This window comes from Kogia breviceps, chromosome 4 (assembly GCF_026419965.1).
Source record: "Kogia breviceps isolate mKogBre1 chromosome 4, mKogBre1 haplotype 1, whole genome shotgun sequence".
Classification (NCBI taxonomy): Eukaryota; Metazoa; Chordata; class Mammalia; order Artiodactyla; family Physeteridae; genus Kogia; species Kogia breviceps.
Genome location: NC_081313.1, coordinates 101,366,946 through 101,392,831, shown reverse-complemented (window position 1 = coordinate 101,392,831; position 25,886 = coordinate 101,366,946). Strand labels below are relative to the sequence as shown.

Sequence of the window (25,886 nt, the reverse complement as noted above, 5' to 3'; positions counted from 1 at the left end):
ATCTTGTCTCCAAAGTCATGGCACTAGCCCCTAAGAAAACCAAGAGAATACTATTATTAATTTGCAGTTAATTTTGGAGCTATTATGCTAAAATAAAAAAGTTCTTTGAAGTTCTAATGCAAAAAGCATTGAGTTTTAAAACAACATTGTCCTGATTATAAAATACTTACATGCTCAATGTAGAACATCTGGGAAATCAGAAAATTACAAAGAAAACAAAAATCCATTATTCTATCACCATAGCTACTGTAAATGTTTTGGTACATTTCTTTCCATTTTTAAAACGCCTTTATACATTTATTTTCACAGATGACATCCGAATTTCTATGTGATTTTGCAAACTGAGTTTTCCATTTAAAAATATGAGCATTTCCCCATGTCATTAAATAACTTTCCTAAACATAATTCTTAAGTTTGTAAAAATTATATCCGCAACTTGAATCATCTCAATGAGAGGTCATTCATCATGTGTAACCGAGTCGAAACATCCGGGGTCCCAGAGTTCTGAGAGGCGTCCAAAACTTAGCTAAAGCCTCTGATGGAACATTGGAACCTGGCAGGCGCGGTGGAGGCTGCTCCAAGGGCAGCTGCGGTCACAGATCGGGACCCGTCCGCAGAGTCCCCAGCCCTGCGGCGCGCAAGTTGCCAGGAGGACCCGGAGCCCGGAGAGTCATCAGGTTTAATACGCGTCTACGCTGTAAGTTCCTGGCGATACCCCAGCGTGCACCCCTCAGCTCCCGGGTCCGGGCCGAGCCCGCAGCACCCGAGCAGCATTGGCTCGCTCCGGATCCCGGCGTACAGAGCAGCCTCTGGGTGGTTGGATTCGGCTGCGCCCTCCGTGGCGCGCCTCTCCGAGTTCCTAGCTCTGGTCGCTGGGCTGAACTTGGGAGGAGGCGCCCCAGGTTCCGGGCCTGCCCAGACTGCCCCATCCCCATCACCCCCGCCCCGAACTGGGAGCGCGCAGGCGCAGCCGGCCGAGAGTCCCACCAGCGGTCCCGGAGCCTGCGGTTGCGTCCGAGGCGCTGCCCCCGCTTCCACCGCTCACAATGGGCCCGGGTCCCCAGCTGCTGCTACCTCTCGTGCTTTGCGTGGGGCTCAGCGCTCTCGTACCTTCTGCGGGAGCGTCAGGCGTCCGCAAGCGAGGCCCCTCGGTGACGGCCAAGGTGACCGGGCGGCGGGCAGCAGCTTCCCCTCGTGCTGGCCGAGGAGATGGGAGAGCTTTGGGGACTGGAACCTCAGGGTCAGGGGAGGCGAGGAGGGGGCTTCCCGGGCGCAGAGGACGGGAGGCGGCCGGGGGGCTAGGTGGCAGGAGGCTGCCCGCGCGCGGGGGGCCGCGCTCTCCCGGGAGACTTCGGGGGCGGTGGGCCGAGTCCGCCCCCGCCGCCGGCTGTCTGAACTTTGCCTGGGAGTTAGGAGAAGCTTCCGGAACCGGCGGGCCCTTTCTTCAGGAAGGAGACCGCCGAGTACTTCCTTCGACTTGGCGGGGACTAGGGAATAGAAGCAGGAAGAACGCGGGAGGCACGGCGACGGGCGGAGGAGACGCGTTGCGAGCGCAGGGGTTGCAGCTGGGCCGCCCGCCGCGGGTGTCACCTGACCTGGCAGATCCCAGGTCCAGCCCCTGTCGCGGTGGGGTCGGGGCAGGCGTTACGTGGCCTTGCTGAAACCAAGGGCTATCCTCCTTTTCCTGTATTTAGGAACGACCGTCCTCCCGGGGAGGGAGAGGTGCGCTTTTCAGACTCTGGTGGCTGGTGGGTGGACCCCAGGGCTTGGGGACGGTGCTAGCACGGCACAGGCGGCTCCGGTATAACGGAGGCCAGCCTTCTGATCACGATTGGTGGGTGAGGTGGGGGGATATCTGCCACAGACTGGGTCTTTACAGCTTCAGGTCTTTTCCCACCACATTTAGCCAAGGTTAGAGGATAATGGGAGGGTGCAGGGAGAGAGAGGGAGGCAGGGAGGGGATGATTTGGGGCCCTTGATGACCACTTCTAGAAAACCCAGTGGCAGGGGTGTCTTGGAATCTGGAAGGAGGGGCAGCTACAGGTGGTCTTAACAATCGGTGCGGTGTCTGCCAGTAGAAATGATACTGTTGGATGCTTAAATCCTCTACCACACACCCCACCCGAGGAGGGGGGAGGACAAGGGGCGGGGGAGGTTCAGCCCAACAACATCTGATGTAGCCTAAGAGTGAACAGAAAGGCCGTGCTGCGGGGTATGTGCGGTGATAAACTGAGCTTGCTGGCTTTGAGCACTGATTCTCCTCCCAGCCCCTTGATCTTTGGGGCTTATCTAGCTTTAGGAAACGGCTTATACAAGGCCACATAGCTGAAGGGGGGAGGAAGGGGGGGGGTTCTTCCAATCTGCAGATACTCTTTGGGTCTCATGGGATAAGCCTTAAACATAAAATTCATAAAGTGATGAAATGATGAAGGAAATAAACCCGGAAATAGATTGGGTGACATTTAAAAATACCCGAGGGTAAGAAAGAAAGAAAGAAAAAAGCCTGGCAAAGACTTAGGAGGCAAAGGGAACTGCATATGCAAGGCCTCCAGACAGAAAAGCCATCGTGTGTTCAGAGGATGGAGAAGGGACAGTGTTGCTTCAGCCCAGGGATGAGAGGGGGAGTGGCTTGAGATGAGGTTAGGGGGTGCGCAGCAGCAAGATTAGGTAGTGCCTCCTGGGCCACAGTTTGGAGTATATGGGTTTTAAGGCAATTATTCTCATAATTTGAGGTCTTATTCTAAGTGCAGTTATAGCTGCTGAAGGGTTTTAAGCATGGGATTGACATGATCTCATACATGCTTTTAAACAATTACTGTGGTCGTTCAGTGGAGAGTGAACTGGGAGGTCTTCAGGGCTCCAGGTCAGAATCTGGATGGTGGTGGCTTGGATTGGGGGGGTAATGGTGGAAATGGGGAGCCAGGGAGGGACTAGAAATCTACTTTTGAAGTGTAACTAACAGGACTTGCTGACTGTTTAGATAAGGGTGGAAAAAAGGGAGTAGGTCTGTCAGATGAAATACAGGATGCCCAGTGAGATGTGAATTTCAGATATGCAACGAATAATTTGTTAGTGTGAGAATGTCACCTGTAGTATTTGGGAACAGGCTTACCTGGGAAGCTTTTAGACCTACCAGTGCAGAGACCACCCCAGAGCAAGTAATCAGTAATCACAGTCTCTGGGAGTGTGGAGCTGCAGTTGGGAACCTCCAGGAGAGGGGAGGAAGCTGGTGGCTCCAAGAGGGGAAGAGTTGGGGCATCTTAGCCCCAAGTCCAGGGTGCTGTCACTGAGGGAGTTTTCAGGACTCTACTTTTGGCATAGTCACTCAACGTATCTCCTTTTTTCCCCACCCCATTTGTCATTACGTTCTAAAAATTGTGTAGGCATGTCCTTCCACAGTTTCAACTCTGTTGAATTAATTTTTCAGTGGAAATTTTAAAACAACTAATCTATTGGAAAGTGAAAACATTAAAAAATGATTTCTCTGAGTGTGGAAAAGTAGATTAATTGGCCATCACTCTAGTGTATTGTTTTCCCCAGCAGTCTTTACCTTTTCCTCTGATTTTGTTTAAAAACAGGAATCTGTAAATGAGAGGTGTGAAGCCCTATTCCCCCCAGGGCCCTTTAGTGGTACTCACCTTGTCCATGAATCCTGCTGCCAGCCAACACCTCAGCCTCCTACCCAGCCGTGGAGCCTCAGGTTGGGGCTCCAGCTCACTGGTCTCAAAATCCACCGAATTACTGTTTGCAGCCCTGCACTTTCCAGCAGATGCCATGGGCTCTGTGCAGGGTCAGGCACCGAGACTGTAGAAAATACTGCTGCCATCTTTCCAGCTGCACTCATGTCACGTTTGCTGGCACTTTCTGCAGCTCTTGGAGTGGCCAAGAAGCTTCAGCTGGGGTAACAGCAAGTTACCTAATGTCTGAGGCTCCTCCTCTATTCCATTTCTATTTCCTCTGTAAGTGGAAAGAGAAATAATACCTACCTGCAGGGTTTTGCATATTAGATGTGATTAAACATGTAAAATGCTTAGCCCTGATTGAAGTTCCTGATTAAAGAGGTCAATTGTTAGTGTTATTTGTGTTAGCTTATTAATCCTCCTGTGGCAGTAGAGCCCTGAGAGGAATCATCATCTGGGTACAGATGAGGAACAGGAGCTCAGAGCTGCCCAAGGTCCCATGGCCAGTTAGTGGTGGAGCTGGTTTGAGAACAGTTTCTTGGACCTCACAGCTCGTGTACTTGGTGTCTTCCCCAGTTACTTTGGAAATGGAAGCAGGATTAACCCTACAAGGGTTTGGGGCAGGCTATGTGAGTGCCTCTTGCCTCTTCCCCTGTCTCTCCCCACCTCCAAAGCCCTGTAATTTTCTTAAAAATTAAATTTATTTACTTATTTATTTTTGGCTGTGTTGGGTCTTCGTTGCTGCACGTGGGCTTTCTCTAGTTGCAGCGAGCAGAAGCTACTCTTCGTTACAGTGTGCGGGCTTCTCATTGCAGTGGCTTCTCTTGTTGTGGAGCACAGACTCTAGGCATGTGGGCTTCAGTAGTTGTGGCACGTGGGCTTAGTAGTTGTGGCTCTTGGGCTCTAGAGCACAGGCTCAGTGCACAGACTTAGTTGCTCCGCTGCATGTGGGATCCTCCCGGACCAGGGCTTGAACCCGTGTGCCCTGCATTGGCAGGCGGATTCTTAACCACTGCACCACTAGGGAAGTCCCCTCGTAATTTTCAAATGACTTTTAAGGGCAGCCTCAAGGGAAAAAAGGAGTGACTGAGGGGCCAGCTCCTGAAGTGCAACATGGAATTCAAGTGCCACCTTTTCCAGGAAGCCTGCCCTGATCTCCACAGATAATCATCACCTCCTACCGTGACATTTTATCTGTACATATCTTCTCATAAAACCTGGTTTCCCATTATATTATAGCGAGTATCTATGTGCTTTCTCTTCTGTGGGATGGTAAGTTCCAGGAGGGTTGGGACTTTGTAGCCCCACCCCTTGTCTAGCAGACCTGGGCCTGTTCCCAAGGACACACAGCAAAGTCACAGATGATCTCAGGGTGAGAGGGTTTGCCTGGCAGCCACCCTGGGCCCACCTTCACCCTTTGTCTAGGTGTGTGTGCGCCCTGGTCCTCATTTAGTATCAACTGGCATTGAACTATTTAGCATTTTTTGAGTACCTGTGTGAGCTGACACTGCAGAGCACTGGGAATCTAAAAACACCGTTTCTACCCCTTAAGGGTTCCCTGCCTAGACAGAGCCATATTCATCATAAATCGCAGTCCAAGTGAACGCAGCCTCAAATTGAAATGTTGTCTTTCATGCTAGTGTTGCCTAACAAAAGCTGGATCTCTTAGCTGGCATCCTTCCTTTGCCTCTGGAACGGGTGAGAGTCTCGCTTCCCAGCCAGTTGCGGTCAGAAGGGCTGTGTTGCTTCTCTGCACATGGATCACTTTTCCTGCCTCAGTGCTTTGGTCCCAGAAAGAACTGCCCATCCTTGTCCCTGGAGGCTGCTCCCCTCCTTCCAGGCCTGCCTCCCATCACACCTTCGCCAGGATGCCTTCCTTCAGCCTTAACATTCCTCCAGAACAGTGGGTGTACAGTGTTCTTGGGGCATTTGTAACCTGGGGCCTTGTGCTATGGTTGTTCGTTTACTTGGCCTGTTTACATAAGCTCCCTTAGGACAGGGACTCCTTCCAGTAGCTTGTACCCTCACACTGCCTTCTGCATGGATCTTTGACAAGTACTTGTTGACAATAAGATTTGATTTCATCATTTCCATTACAGTTAAGGAAACTGCTATATTTTCTTGCCATCACGCATGAAGTTGAAGGATGCTGTGGTTTGGGAAAAAAATCATATTAATATGTGTGCTAGGCTACGCGTAAGAAAATAAGATTTTTACTGAAGAGTTACACTGGGTGACAGACACTTTTTCTTCATTTTCTTATGCTGCCCTCCCACATTTGATTCTCTTTGCTGTTGAAATGTTCACAGGCTTTATTTTAAAAGTCTGATAGACTTTTCTAGTGTCTTATACGGTGCTTCTTTACGATTACATACCCAATTCTTGTCCCGGTGCTGCTTCATTATTGCCTGTAATTGAATTTACTCCTTGGTTCAGAAATCCCTTTGGAGAACCTGCTTCTCTTTGACCCCAGCTCTGCATGCTGGGTTTCTGTGGGTGTTAATGCAGCTCCACTGCACTGCCCAATCTCAAGAGCACCGTCTTCTGTGCATTCTATTAAGTTTTACCATATAAATAATAATACAGTCTTTGCTGCTTTGGCCATGTAAAATTGCAAAATACCACATCATCCTGTGACAGATGTCCTGATGTATTGACAGAAGCTCGTCTTGAACTAAAGCTTGACAGTCTTTACTTCATGATTTTTCTAAACTGTACGACATCTTTTCTCTTTGACAACCCTTCTTATATTTTTTAAAGCCATCTCTTGAATGTCCTTTTTACCCATTTAAACAGTAAATTGGTTCGTATAATCTAAACTTGCTAATAGAATGCCCTTTGACTCCATGGCCTTTTCAAGCATTCTATCTCAAAATCATCTCAACACAGTGATTTGTGAAGCAAGACGTATGTAATTTCATTTCAGATGAAACAGTTAAAAAAAAGTCCAAGAGAGCTTTTAAAGTTTATCTGCAAAAAAAAAGCGACTCACTTCTGGATGTGTGCTTGCTCTTTTCTGTTCTAAACTGTTGTGACAGAGTAAGGACACATTGTACATGTGCAACTTTGGGGACATGATGACTGAATTTGGTGTCTGAGTTTACAGGGTAAATGGTTCTGTCAGGACCTGAGTGTAATGTTTGTTGTACTTTGGGTGCAGCTGTGGCCCTGGTGCCTTAGTGTGTCTGGACGTGAGTGGCAGGCCTTCTGGAGGAGTGTTGTGTGTTGTGATAATCTTTCACAGTCCCTTTGACAGCAGATGTCTACTGAGAACTCATTGGGAATTTAGCACTGCTCGAAGTTACAGAAAAATAAATCTGGATGGTTAGACTGTTTCTCTCCTCACCATTTTTTTTCCTCCTGCCAAGACTGGAGAGCATTACCTCTCAGAAGACCAACAGTCTCCACTCTAACCTGTGTCTGCAGAGCTAAGAAACAGGAGGCCAGAGCAGTGCTGGTCTGGGGTGTGGAGGGGAGAGGAATTCTTGAAGACATTACTGGCTGACTCTGACAGTATTGAGTCCAACTTTAAACCCAGTTCCTAGTACAGTGCCTGGCCTAGAGGTGGTGCTCCATAACTGTTTGGTGAATGAATATTTGTGAGTGAAATGCACCCACAAGATGGTTTCAGAGCTCCTTTAATTTATATCATGCTCCTTCATAAAATAGCTCCTTCGTGCTCCTTTATAAAATACTGGTGGGCAGGGCCCTTGCATGTGGATCACTTCTCAGATTATCATGTTCCCTTACCTTGTATTGTGGCTTTTTCACATTATAACCTTCTGCTCTGCCTTTCAACCACACACAGGTCTTCTTTGATGTGAGGATTGGAGATAAAGATGTTGGCAGAATTGTGATTGGCCTCTTTGGAAAAGTTGTGCCCAAGACTGTGGAAAATTTTGTCGCTCTGGCAACAGGAGAGGTATGTCTCAGTTTTATTCCCTTTAACTGCGCAGAAGTAGATCTTCCTTCTTTTAAGCCAAACGTAAAGATGTATTCTGGGAAAATAAGTATTAAATTAGTAGATGAGATGAACTTGAGACATCTAACAATATTTTACCTTATTTTCCTAGAAAATCGCTATTCTTCAAGCCCTCAGTTTCCTCAGGGTTCTAGAAACTGACAGGAAACAGTCATCAAGTGAAAATGCAGACTCCTCTCTTTTTACTTGTGCAGGTTAATACTTCACCTCTATAGTTTATGTATTTACTTTTCAGTCAGCTAATGATAAATTTCTATCAGTAAATTATTTCAGGCACCTAATCTACTTCTGTAGATATTTTGTGTAATTTTCTCATTTTGTCATTTCCAGATAAACACTGGGGTTTATCTTACAGTATGGGTTATATCTACTTGTGTATTCAATTGACATAATCTCTTTAGAAAGGATATGGATATAGAGGAAGCAAATTTCATCGCGTCATCAAAGATTTCATGATTCAAGGAGGAGACTTCACCAGTGGAGATGGCACTGGAGGTAACGTTGTCTCTAACATTTTTCCTTTCCTGCTTACCCAGGTGAAACCTAAGATTAAGATGATGTATTTACCCAGCATATTGAATTCCCAGATTTAAGGAACAAAGTCATAAAGACAACCAGACTAATTTTTCAAGAAGGATTGAGTTGGGGTGGGGGCCTTATCTAACAAAATCCTGGTAGGTGTGAATGAGTGAGGCCTCCTAACTTTTAACAGTATTGCTTTGGTGTTCATTATCTTTCCATAGTGGAGATATATTCATTTAGTAGGCTGTTTTGCAGTGCTTGAAATCCTAGACTTCTAGTATGTAGCAATACAGAAAGATGTCTGTCATAGCAAGGAAAGGTAGACTGAAAAACTGTGTACCCTGGGGTGGCAGCCAGCTGCAGATATGCACGTTGGTGCAGGGGGTCTGGGGACATCATGCCAGAATGACAAGCCTGGTATTTAGGTGGCAGGATTATAGGTGAATTTGCCTCCTTCTTTCAAAATTCTTTCATTTTTATTGTCAGCTTTTCCAAAAATAAAAAAAATTAATAGACAACTTGTCAGAATTACAGTATACATTAATTTTTATCAACAAAGTTAGAATTCTGTAAAGTACAAATAATTCAATTTATAGAGTCTGAAGTATCTCTGAGCTTATTGTTTCTCATTGAGGATTCCAGCTACCCAGCTCCCTGGACCATTTTTCCTTAGAAAGTAGTGAGTTCCTGAACACACACACACAGTATATAACCACACAGAATTTAAATTTGCTTCAGGTTTAAGATTTTTAATTAAGCAAATACTGGTTTTGGTGGATATTAAATTGCTAACTTTTTAAAGAAACAAGCCATTTTCAAGCACTATTGTTAATTTTATGTTTATTGCAATTTTTAAAATAACCAAATGGCTGCCATTAAATGTTTGGATTTGCCAGACACTTCAGGATTACTTTTAGTCCCTGCAGAAATGCTGCCGGGCATGGGAATGTAGAATAGAGCACAGGAACATGTTCAGGTTTCTTGGTTTCATGGGGTTGGTGAGGATGCTTAGGGTAGCAACCCCAGCTGCTGCAGAGCTGGGTCTCAGTGGAAAAGCCTGCAGCTCCAGTACGGGTCCCCTCAGGACTAGCACCCCACCGCCCTGCCTGGGGCCCAGCAAGAATGATGATGGAGCTCTGCTGTGTCCTCTTTTCTGTGCCCCCTCTCTCTCTCTGCTTTCTCTGCTCTGTGTGTGTGTGTATGGGCTTACATGAGTTTTGTAGATAGGACCTTTTGGATCATTTAAATTTAGCCTAGACCTCTCTGTAGGCAAAACTTTCCTGCAAGGCCACCTCATACGTCACTTATCAACCAGCTATAAATGGCTTGCCTTTGGTATCTACTTCTGGTCCTTCTAACTGAGCCAGGATTCTTTTTTCTTGGTAAGATGAATTATATTTGATCTAGTCTACAAAAAAAAAAAAGTCAGGTTTCCTTAACTTATTAAATATTGTATTAATTACTCAGATAAGTAGAAAATAAGACAATTACAAAGGAGTGAAGTTGTTAAAATATCTAGTTATTCATTCAAAAGCCATATGTTGCATGATATAAACCTTAAGAAGGAAAATAATTAGGATTCACAAAATGTCCTTACTAATTCCTCTACTGCAGCACTTTCTAGATATCGTGTTTTAAAAGTCAACTACAGGGGCTTCCCTGGTGGTGCAGTGGTTGAGAATCTGCCTGCCAATGCAAGGGACACGGGTTCGTGCCCCGGTCCGGGAAGATCCCACATGCCGCGGAGCAACCGGGCCCGTGAGCCACAACTACTGAGCCTGCGCGTCTGGAGCCTGTGCTCCGCAACAAGAGAGGCCACGATAGTGAGAGGCCTGCGCACCGTGATGAAGAGTGGCCCCCACTCACCGCAACTAGAGAAAGCCCACGCATAGCAGCTAAGACCCAATGCAGCCATAAATAAATAAATAAATAAATAAAAATACAATTTGCAAAAATAAAAATAAAAGTTAACTACATTAGCTATGAAGAAGGTTTGGCTGTATATAAATGAAGAAAAACGCCTATGTGAGACCCAAGTCATAAGGAAGTAGAATTTTTGCCTGGTTCTTCATAAGTACTGCATAGTAAGAAGGAGATAACACAAGAGCTAACTGAGCCAGGACTTTAAGGTTGGCCACCAATGGATAAGGAGCCCTGCAGTGGAGGAGGTTGGTGTGACAGGCACTCAGGGTGTTAGAGGATGGAGCAGATACTTTTCATGGTCTGTACTGTTGTTTTATAGGAAAAATGTGTTCTGCTCTCCTTGCTGCTGTGCTTGATCTCCAGCCCCCATGCCTGCCTTTGGTTCTTCTGTTCAAGGTTGGCTCCCTGGGTGCTGCCAGTTGCTGTGACCCTCTGTATCCTGATGAGCCCTGAAGTCATCAAGCCTAATGACTTCCAGGCTTGCGTTGTTGTTCTAAGTGCTGAGGCTCTTCTGCTTAGAGAACCAGAGTTAGAGCCAGAAGTTCAAGTTCTACTCTGCTGTTTTCAAGTTTGATAACCTCTGTTTCCCACTCAAAATGGGAATGAGAAAACCTATTCTATAGGATTGTTGTGAGAATTAACTAAGGGTGTATATTAAGTGCGTACTGCACTCTGGTTGGCTGCAGAGGTAGGAGTGATCCAGGACAAGTGACCTGAACCTCAGGACAGAGGTGTAGCCACGAGGTTGGCTTATCCACCTTTCCATTGGGCTTCACAATGTCATCCTGCCCTTCAGTTCCTTGTCATTTCAGAGTGAAATCACTGACTTGCTTGTTCAGGGTTTGGGTCTTGGTTTGAGGCCAGAGGGCATCCTCCCATCCTGTGTCATACTTAAGGCTTTTGTTTATTTGTTTTGGTCCCTGATGCCCTGTTTCCTTAAGGAGTTTGTTTTTTTTTTTTTAATTTTTTTGGCCGCGCTGCACGGCATGCAGAATCCTAGTTCCCCAGCCAGGGATCTAACCCATGCCCCCTGCAGTGGAAGCATGGGATCTTAACTACTGGACCTCCAGGGAAGTCCCCGTTAAGGAGTTAATTTTATCCTCTGCTTTATTTCTCCTTATATATGACCATCTTTTCCCCATCCCCAACTCCTACAGGGTTCTATTAACCAATCTACTCAAACCTTATGTTCCCCTTTGAAGAATTTACTTTCATAGAACATCTGTTGTCTCTCCCCTTTTTGTTTTGTCTCACTCAGGTATAAGCATTTATGGTGAGACATTTCCAGATGAGAACTTCAAACTGAAGCATTACGGCATTGGGTGGGTCAGCATGGCCAATGCTGGGCCTGACACCAATGGCTCTCAGTTCTTTATCACCTTGACCAAGCCCACCTGGTTGGATGGCAAACATGTGGTATTTGGAAAAGTCATTGATGGAATGGTAACTTGATGTATTATTTCTTCTCATTCAAAGATTTATAATGAGAGTACTCTTAGTGATTTAATCTCCAAATGTGCTTGTTAGAGAGCCATAATTATATGCTGACTGGCCTCTTCAAAGGTGAATAAATTATATATGGTGTGGTATTTTTAATTGTTAGGAGCATTGGGGCAGAAGCTGGGAACTTGACAGGGAGAAGCTGAGTACTTAATTCATCTCACACTTGAAATAAGTGGAAACTCTTTTTAAAGTAACCAAATAAAATCCCATATGTACATACGATGAAATATTATTCAGCCTTAAAAAGGAAGGAGATTCTGTCACATGCTATAACATGAATAAACCTTTGGAATGTTAAAGAAAATAAGCCAGTCACAAAAAGGCTGTATGATTCCATTCAAATGAGGTATCTAAAGTAGTCAAATACATGGGAACATAAAGCAGAATGGTGGTTGCCAGGGGCTCGGGGGATGAGGAAATGGGGAGCTAGTTTCAGTGGGTATCTCTATAGATCTTCAGTTTTATAAGATGAAAAAGTTCTGGAGTATAGTTGCACAAAAGTGTGAATATGCTTAAACTAATGAACTGTACACTTAGAAATGGATAAGACAGCAAATTTTATGTTATGCTTCTTACCACAATTCAAAATAAAATATTTTTAAAACCCCTGAGCTCCATGTGGTTTAGCACAGACACAGTCACCTTCAATGACACACGGTATAACCACCAAAATTCCTAAAGAGAGTTCAAGTTTATGCTGCTGTGTCTTAAAGAATATCAAAGGGTTCTAATTCATAATCCATAGAAAGACTTTAAAAAATCCTCATTCTTTTCCACTCACAGCATTTCTCCTCCTTAGCAACTGCCCGAAGATGCTCTTCCAGCTCTTCAACTGGCAACTAACTATAAGGTCTGCCCTACGCAACCCTGGACAATCCTTGGTTCCCTTCCCTCTTCCACATTTCATTGTTTGTTTTCATATGAACTCATCCAAATGTAAACAAACCAATCATGCTCATTGCAGTTCTTCCACAACTTCTACCTGTTATTCTGATTCTACTGACAAAAAGCCAGGAACTGAGCCAGCTGACTCAGAACCTCCATTACAAGGCAAGGAGGTGTTCAACCAGAGCTGTCAAATAATTCTCATTAGCAAGTGGGACGAAAGGCAGATGGGGTAGATACCTATCACTTAGTATATCACTTTAGGTCCCATCACAGTGAAGGACGTGCCTATATTTTCAAAAGCCGCCATGTCCTCAAAAGAATCTACGCTTAAATAGTAACGAATCCTAGCACTTCTCAAGTCTCTTACTGAACTTTGCTTTTTAAATGCACTAAACATAGATGTGCATGTGTTAAACCAGTTTGGAGCTTTGACCACTGGGTTTAACCAGTTTCTAGGTAGTTTAAATGTAAACTGATTCAAACATTTGTTCAATGAGTATTTTTGAATACAACATAATGCTAGGCTGTAAGAAAAATGAAGAGTATGCATTTGGGGCTTTCTTCTTCTGGTCATGGTTTCTCTTCTAGTCTTCTGGATCTTATGTCTTGGTGCCCTGATGTACCAACCTCCTTCCACCTCTGGTATGCACCCTGGGAGATCTGCTGCCTGGTCTTAGACAAACAGTCCTTAACATTTTATGAGTCATAAACTACTTTGAGAAACTATAAACTTTCTCTCCATAAGAAAAAAAAAAGTGTGGGTGTTTCATATAGTTTCAAGGAATTTTCAGAATCTCCTGACTTCCATCCTCTGGCCCTCCAGAGATTGTCTGGGTAGCTCTATTAACACCGGACCTCACCCCAGACTTACAGAACCAGAACCTCCAGAGGTGGGTCCATGAATAAGCGTGTTAAAAAATTGTGGTAAAATATACACAACATAGAAATTTCCACTTTAACCATTAAATAAGCAGTTTTTAAAGTGCCACAGGTAATTCGGATGTGTAGCTGCTGCTTTAGGTACACATGTGCACATATGAACCCCCACACACAATCTATTTAGAAATATATATTATTGATATTATTAGAAGAATGCTGGTCTTTTATCTTAACCTAAGTCAGCCAGAGACTGGATTAGCTGACACCATGTCCAAAGTGCTCAGAGACTTTGTTGCTATTTTTGTCTCAACGCTGTTTGGGAAACTCATCAGAAGTCCACTCGCCTAGTCCTTGCCCAGTATGTGACATAAATTAGTCCATGAGCTTGTGAAGCCTTCCAGAGTAGAGAAAGGGGCCTTTTACACGACTGTGGGGTTGGGGTTACATTAGTATCAGTCTCAACCTGTAGATTACTGGCTGGGGTCAGCTTTAAAATGGGCAAACCCAGAACTAGCTCCACTACTAAATCTGCTTTCTGGCTCATTTTCTTATGTCTAGACCTCTTAGAGAGTGGAGCTGAAATTGTCTCAAACTCCATGTTAACTCTTAAGTTGGGCTGTAACAAGTGAATAGAAATACTTTTTATTAGAGCATATTTGCAAAAATAATTTTTTTTAGAATATAGATTGCTAATAAAAAGAATAGAGGACATACACAAATATGCTCTCTGATTAGCAAGCTAGTGGGTAAATTTTATTCTGTTATATATAAATTTCCTGACTAAATTTTCCATAGTTATCTTGCATAGTTTTTGTAATTATAGAAAAAGCAAAAACAACTTATTTCCCACTAAGGCTTTCAGACTTCACATTGATTTTACCTCTTGATCACCACAGTTGCTGGTCAGAAGTGATCCATGGGTCTCCTTTTCTCTCACCAGACAGTGGTCCACTCCATAGAACTGCAGGCAACTGATGGGCATGACCGTCCACTCACCGACTGCTCCATCATCAACAGTGGCAAGATAGATGTGAAAACACCCTTTGTGGTAGAGGTCGCTGACTGGTGACACAATTGGCAGAGAACAAAGAAGAACACACTCTGCCAGGGGTGTGTGTGTGTGTGTGTGTGTGTGTGTGTGTGTGTGTGTGTGTGTGTGTGTGTGTGTGTGTGTGTGTTGATTCTTAAAAGTTACTGTTGTGCTTTGTGTTTTAACTTAATTCTGTTTTCTACCCCAGATCACAGGAAGGTTATAGAAAGCAACCACTCAAAGTTTTGTTAGAATGAATTTTGGTAAATCACTTGTTTAGGGACTTTGCACTTAAAAGTCATATCCCTTTCCTCCAATGGTACTGTTTTTAAACTAGAAAACTTTGTATTGGCTATTTTCTTTTGAAGAACACAATCATTTCTTTGCTGGATTAATTGTGACCCCCAAATTGAGTGATGCTGAAGATTTGTCTGAAAAAAGATGGGAACAAGAAGTTTATTACTTTGTATTCAAACAGAAATTCTTTTCAGGTAAAGGGAGATTTGATTAGTATTATCTGATATATGTCACAGGGACTTTTACCTGATGAAAGGTGCTTTGGTATTCTCTATATTAAATACTTTTTATGTAGATCAATTATTTTTGCAAGACTTTTTTTAACCTGAAGTGCTTTAAAACAAAATGTACAAAATATATGCATCTTAATGTTAATAATGAAAGATTAGCGAGGGTTCTGTAAGTCAAAATATTAGCACAACTGGATAATTTGGGATGGGAATGCACAGAAATGATACCCATCCATATCCCAAATACTTGAGCTGATTATTCACTAATTTTTACTCGGTGTAATGTGTTTAGAAAGTTCCCTTGAGTCCAGTTGCAACAAAAAGGAGTCTTTCTTCACTTACATAGTGGGGATGAAGATTCGGGCTGTACTTAAACCAGATGGGAAAGTAAAATCTTATTGGTGAGGCCTTGTTGTAACATACCTGGCTGTCCCAGAGTGTGCCTGATTTCTGTTCAAATGGGAGTGGTAGTTGTTAAACAGCCCCATTGCTTCTCCCCAAAATTACATCTCTTAAGCTGTATTCTAAGAAAACCACTTCAATGAGAGATGAGATGAAATGAGCATTCTTACTGCTGATAGGGGTGTTAATTGCGACAATCCTCCTGAAGAGCATTTTGTTATTTTTTTCCAAAAAACATTATTAAAGGCCTTTGATATGCCAGGTACCAGTTTTGAGTTTGGGGAATACAGCAGTGGACAGTGAGAAAAAGGCATCATGGAACTTACATTCTAGTGATGAAGACAGAATAAAGGAGGTAACAAATAAAAGGGTGTTGACACTGTGAAGAAAACACACCAGGTTTGCTGGAAAGGCCCAGGGGCGGGTGAGGGAGAGGGGCACTGTTTGGGTGGTCTCATGGGGGGACATTTGAGCTGAGCTCTGAGGAGAGAGAAGAGGCGGCTGTCAGGCCAGATCTGTGATCCAGGCCTTCCAGGCAGAGACGGGAGAGATAACACGAGGGTCCTGAGGTGGAATGAGTAGATTCCAGGGCAGAAGAGAAAGCCAGTATGCTGCAGCCTGAGAGGTCAGAAAGTAAGGCTGATAATGGAGCATTTGGGGCCTGGGGTGCCAGGGCAGAGCTCTTCTTTTATTCCCAGTACAGTGGGGAGCTATCGGGTTTAAGTTGGGGGGGGCATGATGTGATCTGCATTTAAGACTATTTTGTCTACTATTAGGAGGATTTTTATAGGGGGTTAAAGTACATACCAGGAAACTCAAAACATTCATATCCTTTGGAATCCCACTCCTGGGACTTTGGTGTAGACAGTGATCTGAACTTGAAAGCGTGACAATGTTTTGGATAGTCTGGCAACCAGTTCCCCTTGGTCCGGAGATGGCCACCTGTTTTCTTTGAGGAATCACACCATCCTTTCAGACATTTCTTATCCTTAGGGTGGGCCGACCCTACAGATGGGTACATACCTGGCCTGGCAAACTCATTCATTAACTCATTTGATAAATATTAGATGCTGGAGAGAGCTGCAAACGAAACTGCCAGCCCTCGTGGTTCCCATGGAAGGAGACAAATAATTCACACATATACCACGTGAATATATAACAGAACATCAGGAAGTCATAAGTCCACAAAGAGAAACAGGGAGAGAGACTAGAGAGTGAAGAGGTGATCAGGGCAGTCCCTGAGTAGGGCCTGAAGGAAGTGAGAGGGCAGCAAGCCATGGGGACATTGGGGGAAGAGTGAGCAAGGCGGACAAGAGTAGGGGCCCTGGATGAAGGGCAGACTGGTGGGTTCAAGAAACAGCAAAGGGTTCAGGTGTGCAGAGTGAGGGCAGTGGAGGAGTCAGATGGGAGAGGTGGGAAAGGGAGCAGGGGGTCCTAGAGGCCAATCGGAACATTCCCTTGTCCTGGCCCCAGTGACAGGCTCAGCGTAACATGTTTGACCCCAGTCATATTAGTGAGCTTCAACTGTGGGAGTTCTGCTGGAAATGCTAGGACAGAGCTGCTGTTTCTTATGGGAAGAGGTAAAGGAGCAGGCGTGAGAATGAAATCAGCACAGAGGGAAGCTGGTCCAGGAGATGGAAGATGGATTCCTGAAGACACTGCTGAGCCCCTAAGTCTAGCCATGCCTGAAGCCAGTCTCCACCCCTAGCTTTTTAATTACCCAAGCTAATACAGTTCCTTTTTTGCTTAAGCCAGGGTGAATTGATTTCTTGTGACTTAACGACCTAAAGTCTTTGTCTAATACAGCAATATTGGAAAAGTTTTATGTATAAAGATGTGAACTGCAGAATTGTTTATGATTGCAAAATACTGGAAGCAACTTGAATGTCCCAAAATGGGTATAAAGGAGTAGTATGCATTCATTAAGACTGATGCTACAAAACTTAGAGTAACGTGTTTTAAAGAAAAAAGTAGAAATTCTGTATGCAGCACGATCTCAATTATGTAAATACATTCTCATAAAGCAAAATCAACAAAATGTAGATTGACATGAAAACAAATGCAAATGGTGGGATTTTTAAAACTCATGTTTATATTTTCTTTACTTTTTTGTCTTCTAATTTTTCTCTAGAGTGTATTTCTTTATAATACAATACTTAGGAAAAAACTTATTAAAATTTCTTTTAACACAGGAGGAAATTGGAAACAAATGTCCTCATACATACAAAGTGCCTTAAGTCTCAAATGTCAGAAAGCACCTAAGCCACTGCTACGCCCCCATGCATAAGGACATGTACTTTTTACCATATTTGCCATCTAGCTTTTTCATTAGTAAGAACATAATGAGATCTCTCTTGTGCTAAAGCAAAAATTGGTTCATTTTGGAAGTGCTGAAATTCTGAGACCACTAGTGCACAGGTAGCAAGCTGTCAGGGTGTCTGTTATCCCAGATGATCAATGAGCTAACGTCATCTCCCTGCTAAAAGTAGTTTATCCTGAGGGTCAGGCTGTATACTACAAACATCAGCAAACTGATAACTACATATAATCTATTGCTTTATAAAAAGGTCTATGTTTTCTGCAAAGGCTTTTGAAATAAACAGCTCACTATTTTGCCAGTCCTGCTGTTAAAAGGACACATACATAGTCAAGGGTGTGTGTGGTATCACAGGAAAATTACACTGACTGCTACCACCGCCATGCCCACATTATTATAATTCATTCTTGAATCAATTTAATAAACAATTTAAACATTTTGTTATCCTTAGCCCCAAGTTGTTTAATTCTAAGTGCTATTTAGCAATTTTCTGGAATATCAGATAAGAATTTAGTAAAATTTATTCTTGGGTCAGATTAATTAGAATGACACTTGCAAAATTATTGACTACTCCATTTCCGATGAGTTTTTAGAACTCATTAACCTCAGTTTTTAGTTCAGCTGTTTTGAATTAAATAAAGACAAAAATATGGCAAGGATTTTATAGCAGGAAAAGGATTTGTTTTTGTTTTTCAAAATTCCTATAATTCAGGCAGCTGAAGAAATCTTTGATCTCGAAGGCTTAGAAATTCAAAGCCCCTCAAGGCACTTTTTTTTTTTTAAGTAAGAAAAAGTAAAAACAGTATTTGTAATGGAAAATTTTGGTGCTGTTAAGTACATAATGGCTTTTACTTGTCTGCAGTTCATCTCATGGACTTGATTTTGGCCAAGTCTAAGTGTTAGGTGTGATACAACATCACCTGCTTGGAGATTTGCTAGTGTTACTGATATTCTAGAGTGATGGAAAAACAACTGGCACTGATGCAGAATTAGAGTGACTAGTCACATAAGTCCCATCTGGGGGGAAAGAAAAGTCCATCTGACACATAGTAAGAGTCAAAACAAAATGCATTACAAAATCCATAAATGGAATTGTAAGCCCATCACTAGTTTCATCAGAATGCTCGGGAGTCACAAATTTGGAGGATTTGGAAGAGACTCAACATGCCAATATCCCTTCTATTGACTACTTCTAAAGTTTTATTAGGAGTCATGTAAGTTTCCACATCCATTACTTTTTCAGAGGGTGTGAAGGACTTTCTTCCTGAAGCACACTGGGCCTTTAAAGTGCTATTAAAACTATAGTCACCATGTGTCCTAGGTGGTAAATATTATGTCCTGTTATTTGGATAGGTATCTCAATTTGAAAACCTGAACCTTTTTCTTCCAACCTGGACACAAAACACAGGTCTCCTTCCTGTGCCTCTTCTGGACACCAAGACCTACGCTGGAACAGAATGTCTTGAGGAGAGGAGTAAGAACTGGTCAGCCTGGAGCAGAGATAGTCAAGACTTGATTTATCCCTGCTGTCCTGGAAGTACACCTCTCTTATAAAGACCTAAGGACTTCTGAATTGCCTCCAAGCCTGTACAAGCCGCTCTCTCTGCCCAGTGAGCCTCCGCCACCCTTATCTGCTCCCTGCCATTCTTCAGGACTCCGTATCTGGGATCCCTCCCTCGGTGAGCCTTCACTGGAAACTTCCTCACACTGTGTTCTGACTCCTTACTTCCTGGGTGTCTCCTATCTCCTCCTTGGACTGGAAGTTGCTCTCGGCCAAAGTTTAGATCATACTCCTCATCTCCCCCCGAAGACAGACAGTGTTTCACGCATAACTGATGCTCAATAAGTATGTTCAGAATCGGTAACCAAAAATAACCCACCTACAATTATACTATGAGGTATTTAAACTCTCTCAAGACTAGAAATATTGTTAAACATTGGCATTTGTCTTTTGACTGTTTCTACTCTTCTTCAAAGACTGTTACCTTTTTCAAAAAAAAAAAAAAAGCTTTGCCTCTTTATTTTCTGAGTTGAGGTTAGAAGGGCATGATAGAAGTAGACTGGCAAAAATGATGTGGGTGTCAAACGGTAAAAGAAAAGCCCCAAGTGGTGGTGAGCCTTCAGTGGCAGTGTCCGTGGTGAGTGGCAGCTGGCTTGGGTGACACACCTTGGTCACGAGCGTGCCAAGCTGCTGGCAGTTGGTGAGGCCCAGCCCTGAGCTGAGCAGTGTGGATTTGACCCGAGAAATGATGAGAAACCACTCTCTCTCAAGTGGTATCGAGTGGATACCATGACTGGGGAAGTCATGGTATCCACTTTGGAAACCTTTACACTTGAATCCTCATTTGTTGGGCGATTTATGTGGGTTCAGTGAGAAAACTGCACAGTCACATGGCTCCACCACGTGTAAACCCAGTTAGGTAATAACATGATGCCCTTTGTGGACAAAGTCACAGGTTTGCTCCCTGTGTTGGCTTTGTTCCTGGCTACAGAGCATATTCCTGACCCTCGTGAGCAAGGCACAAAGTGAGAAATAGTTCAGCAGCATAAATCTATTACCACAATGAGAAAATTCTAGCTTAGTTTCCTTCTGGTCAGTCAGTGTTGCACCTACTTCTGCTTCCATGTAGCTGCAGACTCACTCTGGGAGCGGTTTGGAGGATTTTTTTAAATTCATGTTTTTAAAAATTTCATGCCCGATAAAGAAATATAAATTGGTATAAACAAACAAAATAAATCATTATTTGTCAATTATACCTCAATAAAGCTAAATAAAATCTAAAAAAATAAAATAGATCAAATCCCTCCTGTGTAAAACCAGTCAATTGTTTCCCACTGCACATAGGCTATAAGCCAAACTCTCGAATGCCATGTCCCAAGGAGGGCCCTGTGGGATCCAGCCCCAGCCCTCCACTATCCTCTACACTCACCCCTTTCCTTGGGGACCCTGACTGAAGCTCTCTCCTTGGTTGGGCTTTGGAACCTTCTGATGTCTCTGTGACACCCTCTCCCTTCCCCCATTCTTGCCAGTTAATTCCTCCAACATCCTTTGTCTCTACTTCAATGTCACTACCTCAGAGAAGGTTCTCGACCTGCCCAAACCTAAGTTAGGTATCTTCCCTGCACATAAGTAAACCTCCTTATTTTTCCTTTATAGCATGTAACACACTTTATAATGACACATTTGGGGGCATATTTACCCATCTAATATCACATTATTCTATAAGTTCCATGAAGTCAAGGATTCTAGTTTACTCAGATTCACATTTAAAGATATCAATGATTTAGAATGACACCATGATGCCTTCTGTGATGAAAAAAAATTACCATGATACAAGATATAAAAGCTTAGGTAAAAGAAGATAAATTTCTATGGGTAAGATACCTCTTATCTTTTACTTTATTTAAAATACCTTATTGGTTTTGTTGAGTTTCTGATGGGCTGGTGTCTTAAAGGTATTATCAGCCTTCTGCAGTAACCATCTGGCATTGTTTGATTTTGTGCCCGCTCCTCCTAGAAGTAGTGAGGTTTTTTTTAATTAAAAAAAGTTAAAATATTTTTTAAATGTGCAACATGAAGGGTTGCAGTTCTCAAACTTTATTGTGCATCAGAATCACCTGGAAGGCTTGTTAGATTTCTGGGTCCCATTCTCCGAGTGTCTGGGGCAGGACCTGAGAATGTGTACCTCTAACAAGTTCTTGGGTGATGCTGATGCATCACCTTGGTCCAAGGTTCAAACTGAAAACCACTGCCCTGAGATGTCACAAAACCATGGTTTTTAATCACTGAATTAGCTTAGTAACTCATCTGAAAAGGATAGACGTTTAAGAAATCATTCAAGCCATCACCATTCTGTGTATCAAACTGGTGAGCAAACTTTAGAAAATCACTGTTTCGGAACAATCAGGAGGTAACGAATCATTACGCACATCTGGGAAGATGTTAGCAAATCCTGATTGCAAGGTCGTTCACTCCGCAAACGTTTCTGAAGGCCCTGCTGTGAAGTGTGTAGCCAGCTCTGAGCTGGCTGATGGGAACACAGGCTGCAGGCCACCCACTCCTTCAGCAGCAATTCTGGGATCTACTCCCGCACCTCCCCACCCCCACGGAGAAACAGAGTAAACAAGTCGTTAGCTGCCCCTGCCCTCAGGGAGCTCATGCTCTTTGGAGGGGGAGAAAGACCTTAAACAAATCAACAGAATACTACAGATGGTGGTAACTGCTATGACAGAATACGAGTGTGCTATAATAGAATAATGGGGCAGGGTGAGAGTTGGGGTGCCACATAAGATTGGGTGACGTGGAGGGGCTCTTGGAGGAGGGGACATCTAAGTTGATGTGAGAGTGAGCCAGTCTTCTGATGAGAGGTGAGAAGGGTATTTCAGGCAGAGACCACCAGGTTCAAAGGGCTTAAGTGAGAACCAAGGTTGGCAAGTCCTGGGAAGAGAAAGACCAATGTCGCCAGTGAGATAAGTACCAGGGAGAGGAGGGCGAGGAACTTGGGAGTGGGTGGCAGGAGTTTCGATTTTAAGTGGGGATGGAAGCTACTGGATAATTTTAAGCAAGAGTGACATGATCTGATGGACATGTTAAAAAGATGGCTCTGGCTCTCATGTGGAGGATGGACTAGAGTAAAAGTGGAAGCAGAGAGACCTGGGAGGAGGCTGCAGCTGAGAGCACAGAGCTTGGTTTAATCAAGGGAGATGGGAAAGCACTCTGATTTGTAATGTAGTGCAGAAAGATAAGCAACTCTCACAATACTAGTTCTTTCCGACCTGAGTATTCATGTGTTGTTCAAAAATGCACATAAATACAAACAGTTCTAACATGAGGCTGACGGAGGGGGGGGCGCGGGTGGATTAGCCTGAACTGTGTGGATCAACAGTGCAAATCCTGATCCCCTTTATTAACTGGTGGCCTTAGTCAAGCTATCTTGCCTTTCTACTTTCATTTTTTTCACTGTAGAGTAGAAAAATAAGAATACATACCTCAGAAAGATGTTGTGAGGCTTCAATGGGATAATCTGTGGATAGAACTTAGCCCAAATTAGTGCTTTATCATGTTAGCTACTTATTAGTCGCTCCAATCTTTGCTTTCTTCTTCTATAAAGGTTTGTAAAAGCTTTGTCCAGTTATAATGGGATGAAGTATGAAAAGCCTTAGTCTCACAACATGTGGCGCCCAGAGGAGCTCACTACGTAAGAGCATCTAAGTGAAGAGAATATCAGGGCTGGAAACACTGTTGAAGGCACCATGGCTGGTGTTAGAGTAGAAGACAGAAAGTGTTTCACATCTCATGGGTCAGATTTACAATTATACTCTGAGAATATAAAACAAAATTTTCTACAGTCAATTACATGTACTCCAAAGGCTTAACATTTCAATGTACCCTCCTCCCCCTCACACAAAAATAAATACCTCTTCACCCTCATCACCAATCCAGACCGTCACTCTGCATCTGTATGGACAGAAAACATAAATGTTGCAGAATTTTCTGTTTTGAGTTAGTGTCTGCTACTTCTCTGGGTTTCTGCTGCTGAATTCAAAATCTATAATTATCATCAAGGATGAAAACCAAAACAAAGCCAAGATGAAAGTGATTGCTTTGAAGCTGAGTAGAGAGACTGGAGAAGATAGTCCTAATCACTGAACTCTACATCCAATTCAGTTAAATGGAAAGACATTCCCTAGTAAATGGCCAAAAATTCCAGAAAACAAGGATTTTGTCTCTATTCTTTATTTATTAAAAAATAAATAAATTTATTATTTTTGGTGGCATGGGGTCTTCATTGCTGAGCATGGGCTTTCTCTAGTTGCGGCAAGTGGGGGCTACTCTTAGTTGCAGTGTGAGGGCTTCTCGTTGCTGTGGCTTCTCTTGTTGCAGAGCACGGGCTCTAGATGCACAGGCTTCAGTAGTTGTGGCTTGTCGGCTCTAGAGTGCAGGCTCAGTAGTTGTGGCACACGGGCTTAGTTGCTCTGAGGCATGTGGGATCTTCCTGGACCAGGGCTCGAACCTGTGTCCCCTGCATTGGCAGGCAGATTCTCGACCACTGTGCCACCAGGGAAGCCCTCTATTTTTAGATAATTAATACCATGCCTTAGTGCAGCGAGAAATCTCAAATGCATTTCACTGAATGAGTGGATGAGTAAATGAGTATATATTCACAGAGGGTGTCTGTTGAAACCATTACCCAAACTTGTCTGTCATCCTTGCTGCTTCTTCAAAGAGTCCTGCTATAGACTGTGTCTGCTCCCCCCACCCACTCCTAATTCATATGGTGAAAACTAATCTCCTATGTGATGATGTTTGGGGGTGGGGCCTTTGGGAGGTGATTAGGGATTAGTGCCCTTATGACAGAGGCCCCATAGAGATCCCTGGTGCCTTTCCTGCCATGTGAGGACACAGTGAAAAAGAGAGCCCCTTACCAGACACCAAATGTGCCAGTGCCCTGATCTCGCAATTCCTAGACTCCAGAACTGTGAGAAATAAATGTTTGTTGTTTATAAGCCACCCAGTCTATGGTATTTTTGTTACAGCAGCCAGAATGGACTAAGACAAGTCCCTCCTCCCCATGGCCACATGCAATACACTGAGAGTTGAATTGCTATTCTTTTCATAGTAGATTCTGAAGGAGGTAGGAAAGCCAATAATCACCAAAGAAGGGGAGTTCATAAACCATCTCTCACATCCCTCAAACAGTGGTTCCTCACATCCCTCAAACAGTGGTTCCTAACCTATGTGTGTATCAGAATCAACTGAGAAGTTTCTCTAAGTACCCAAGGACAGACCCCAACCCGGATTTATTGATTCAGTTTTAGGTGATTCTGATGCACATCTCTGGTTTAGAACTATTGTTTTAGAATCTCAGAGGTTGCCAGGGATACGAGAATAGCACCTGGTGGGTTTGCCCAAACTCCTCCTGCACCCTAGACAAATATCACTAATTGGTTGCTATACTCTTACTCACTGAGCCTGTATTCACTCAAAATCCTTTTCTTAAAAAAGCTTTTTTAAAAAATTGTAGTAAAATTACACGACATAAAATTTACCATTTTTTATGTGTATAGTTCAGAGGCATTAAGTACACTCACACTGTTGTGCAACCATCACCATCCATCTTCAGAACTTTCTCATCTTCCCCAGCTGAAACCCACTGAACGCTAATTCCCCATTTTCCCTTCCCCCAAGACCCTGGCAACCACCACTCTACTTTCTGTTTCCATGAGTTTGACTGTTCTAGGTACCTCAAATAAGTGGAATCATACAGTAGTCCTCCTTTTGTGACTGGCTTATTTCACTTGGCATAATGTCTTCAAGATTTATCCATGTTGTGGCAGATGTCAGAATTTCCTTCCTTTTTAAGGCTGAATAATGCACTGTATGTATAGACCACACTTTATCCATTCATCCATCAGTGGACACTTGGAGTGCTTCCACCTTTTGGTTGTGAATAATGCTGTCAAAAACTTGGGTGTGGAAATAACTGTTCGAGTCCCTGCTTTCACTTCTTTTGGGTATATATCCAGAAGTGGAATTGCTAAATCATGTGGTAATTTTATGTTTAATTTTTTTAAGAACTGTCATACCATTTTCCACAGAGGCTGCACTATTTTACTTCCTACCAGCAATGTATAAAGGTTTCAAAGTCTTCACATCCTTGTCAACACTTGTTATTTTCTGCTTTCTTTGGATAGTATCCACTCAAATCGGTGTCAGAATCCTTACCTGAGCGCTTTATGAGCCATTATCAATTGATCAGAGTTGACAGATGAGATGAAAGCCATTTGTTATTCCTAAACTGTGATCTTGAGATTTCTATACTTTTCAAAGTGAAATGACTGAAGAATTTACCATGTGGGGATAGTCACAGTGTTATGGGTGCCATTTGTATACATGGCCCGCTCTCTGAAATGGGGGAGAGGAGGAGGACAGCAGGAGAAAGTACACCAGGGCTGCCATATGCAAATTGGCCAGGTGATGGAGGTTAGGCCTGAGAAAGACTCTGCATACAACAGCAACTGAGGGACATTCTGAGATTAGCCCCAGGCAAACCATCAAATTCAAGAACTGGGGGACAAAGGAGTGTGAGGGCTGTCCCCATATGCTGGCTTAAGTGGTAAGAGGATTTCTTTTCCTCTTCTTTATTGTTTTCTTCCCTCTACTCTTTACTTCTTTATTGGCTATGAATCCATGCTTTGAAATATCCATGTTTCATAAAAAAGGGAAACGGAA

The 25,886-nt window shown here is 43.4% G+C and overlaps 1 protein-coding gene across 1 annotated transcript; it reads left to right on the top strand.

Annotated features, from left to right (window-relative positions):
• The first annotated feature begins 947 nt into the window (after positions 1 to 947).
• Positions 948 to 20,458, top strand: PPIC (peptidylprolyl isomerase C). Its single transcript, XM_059060159.2, has 5 exons — positions 948 to 1,163; positions 7,489 to 7,602; positions 8,064 to 8,157; positions 11,366 to 11,550; positions 14,318 to 20,458. Exons 1-5 carry the CDS (start codon positions 1,047 to 1,049, stop codon positions 14,444 to 14,446), a joined length of 639 nt encoding a protein of 212 aa, XP_058916142.1. The 5' UTR covers positions 948 to 1,046; the 3' UTR covers positions 14,447 to 20,458.
• The last annotated feature ends 5,428 nt before the right edge of the window (positions 20,459 to 25,886 follow it).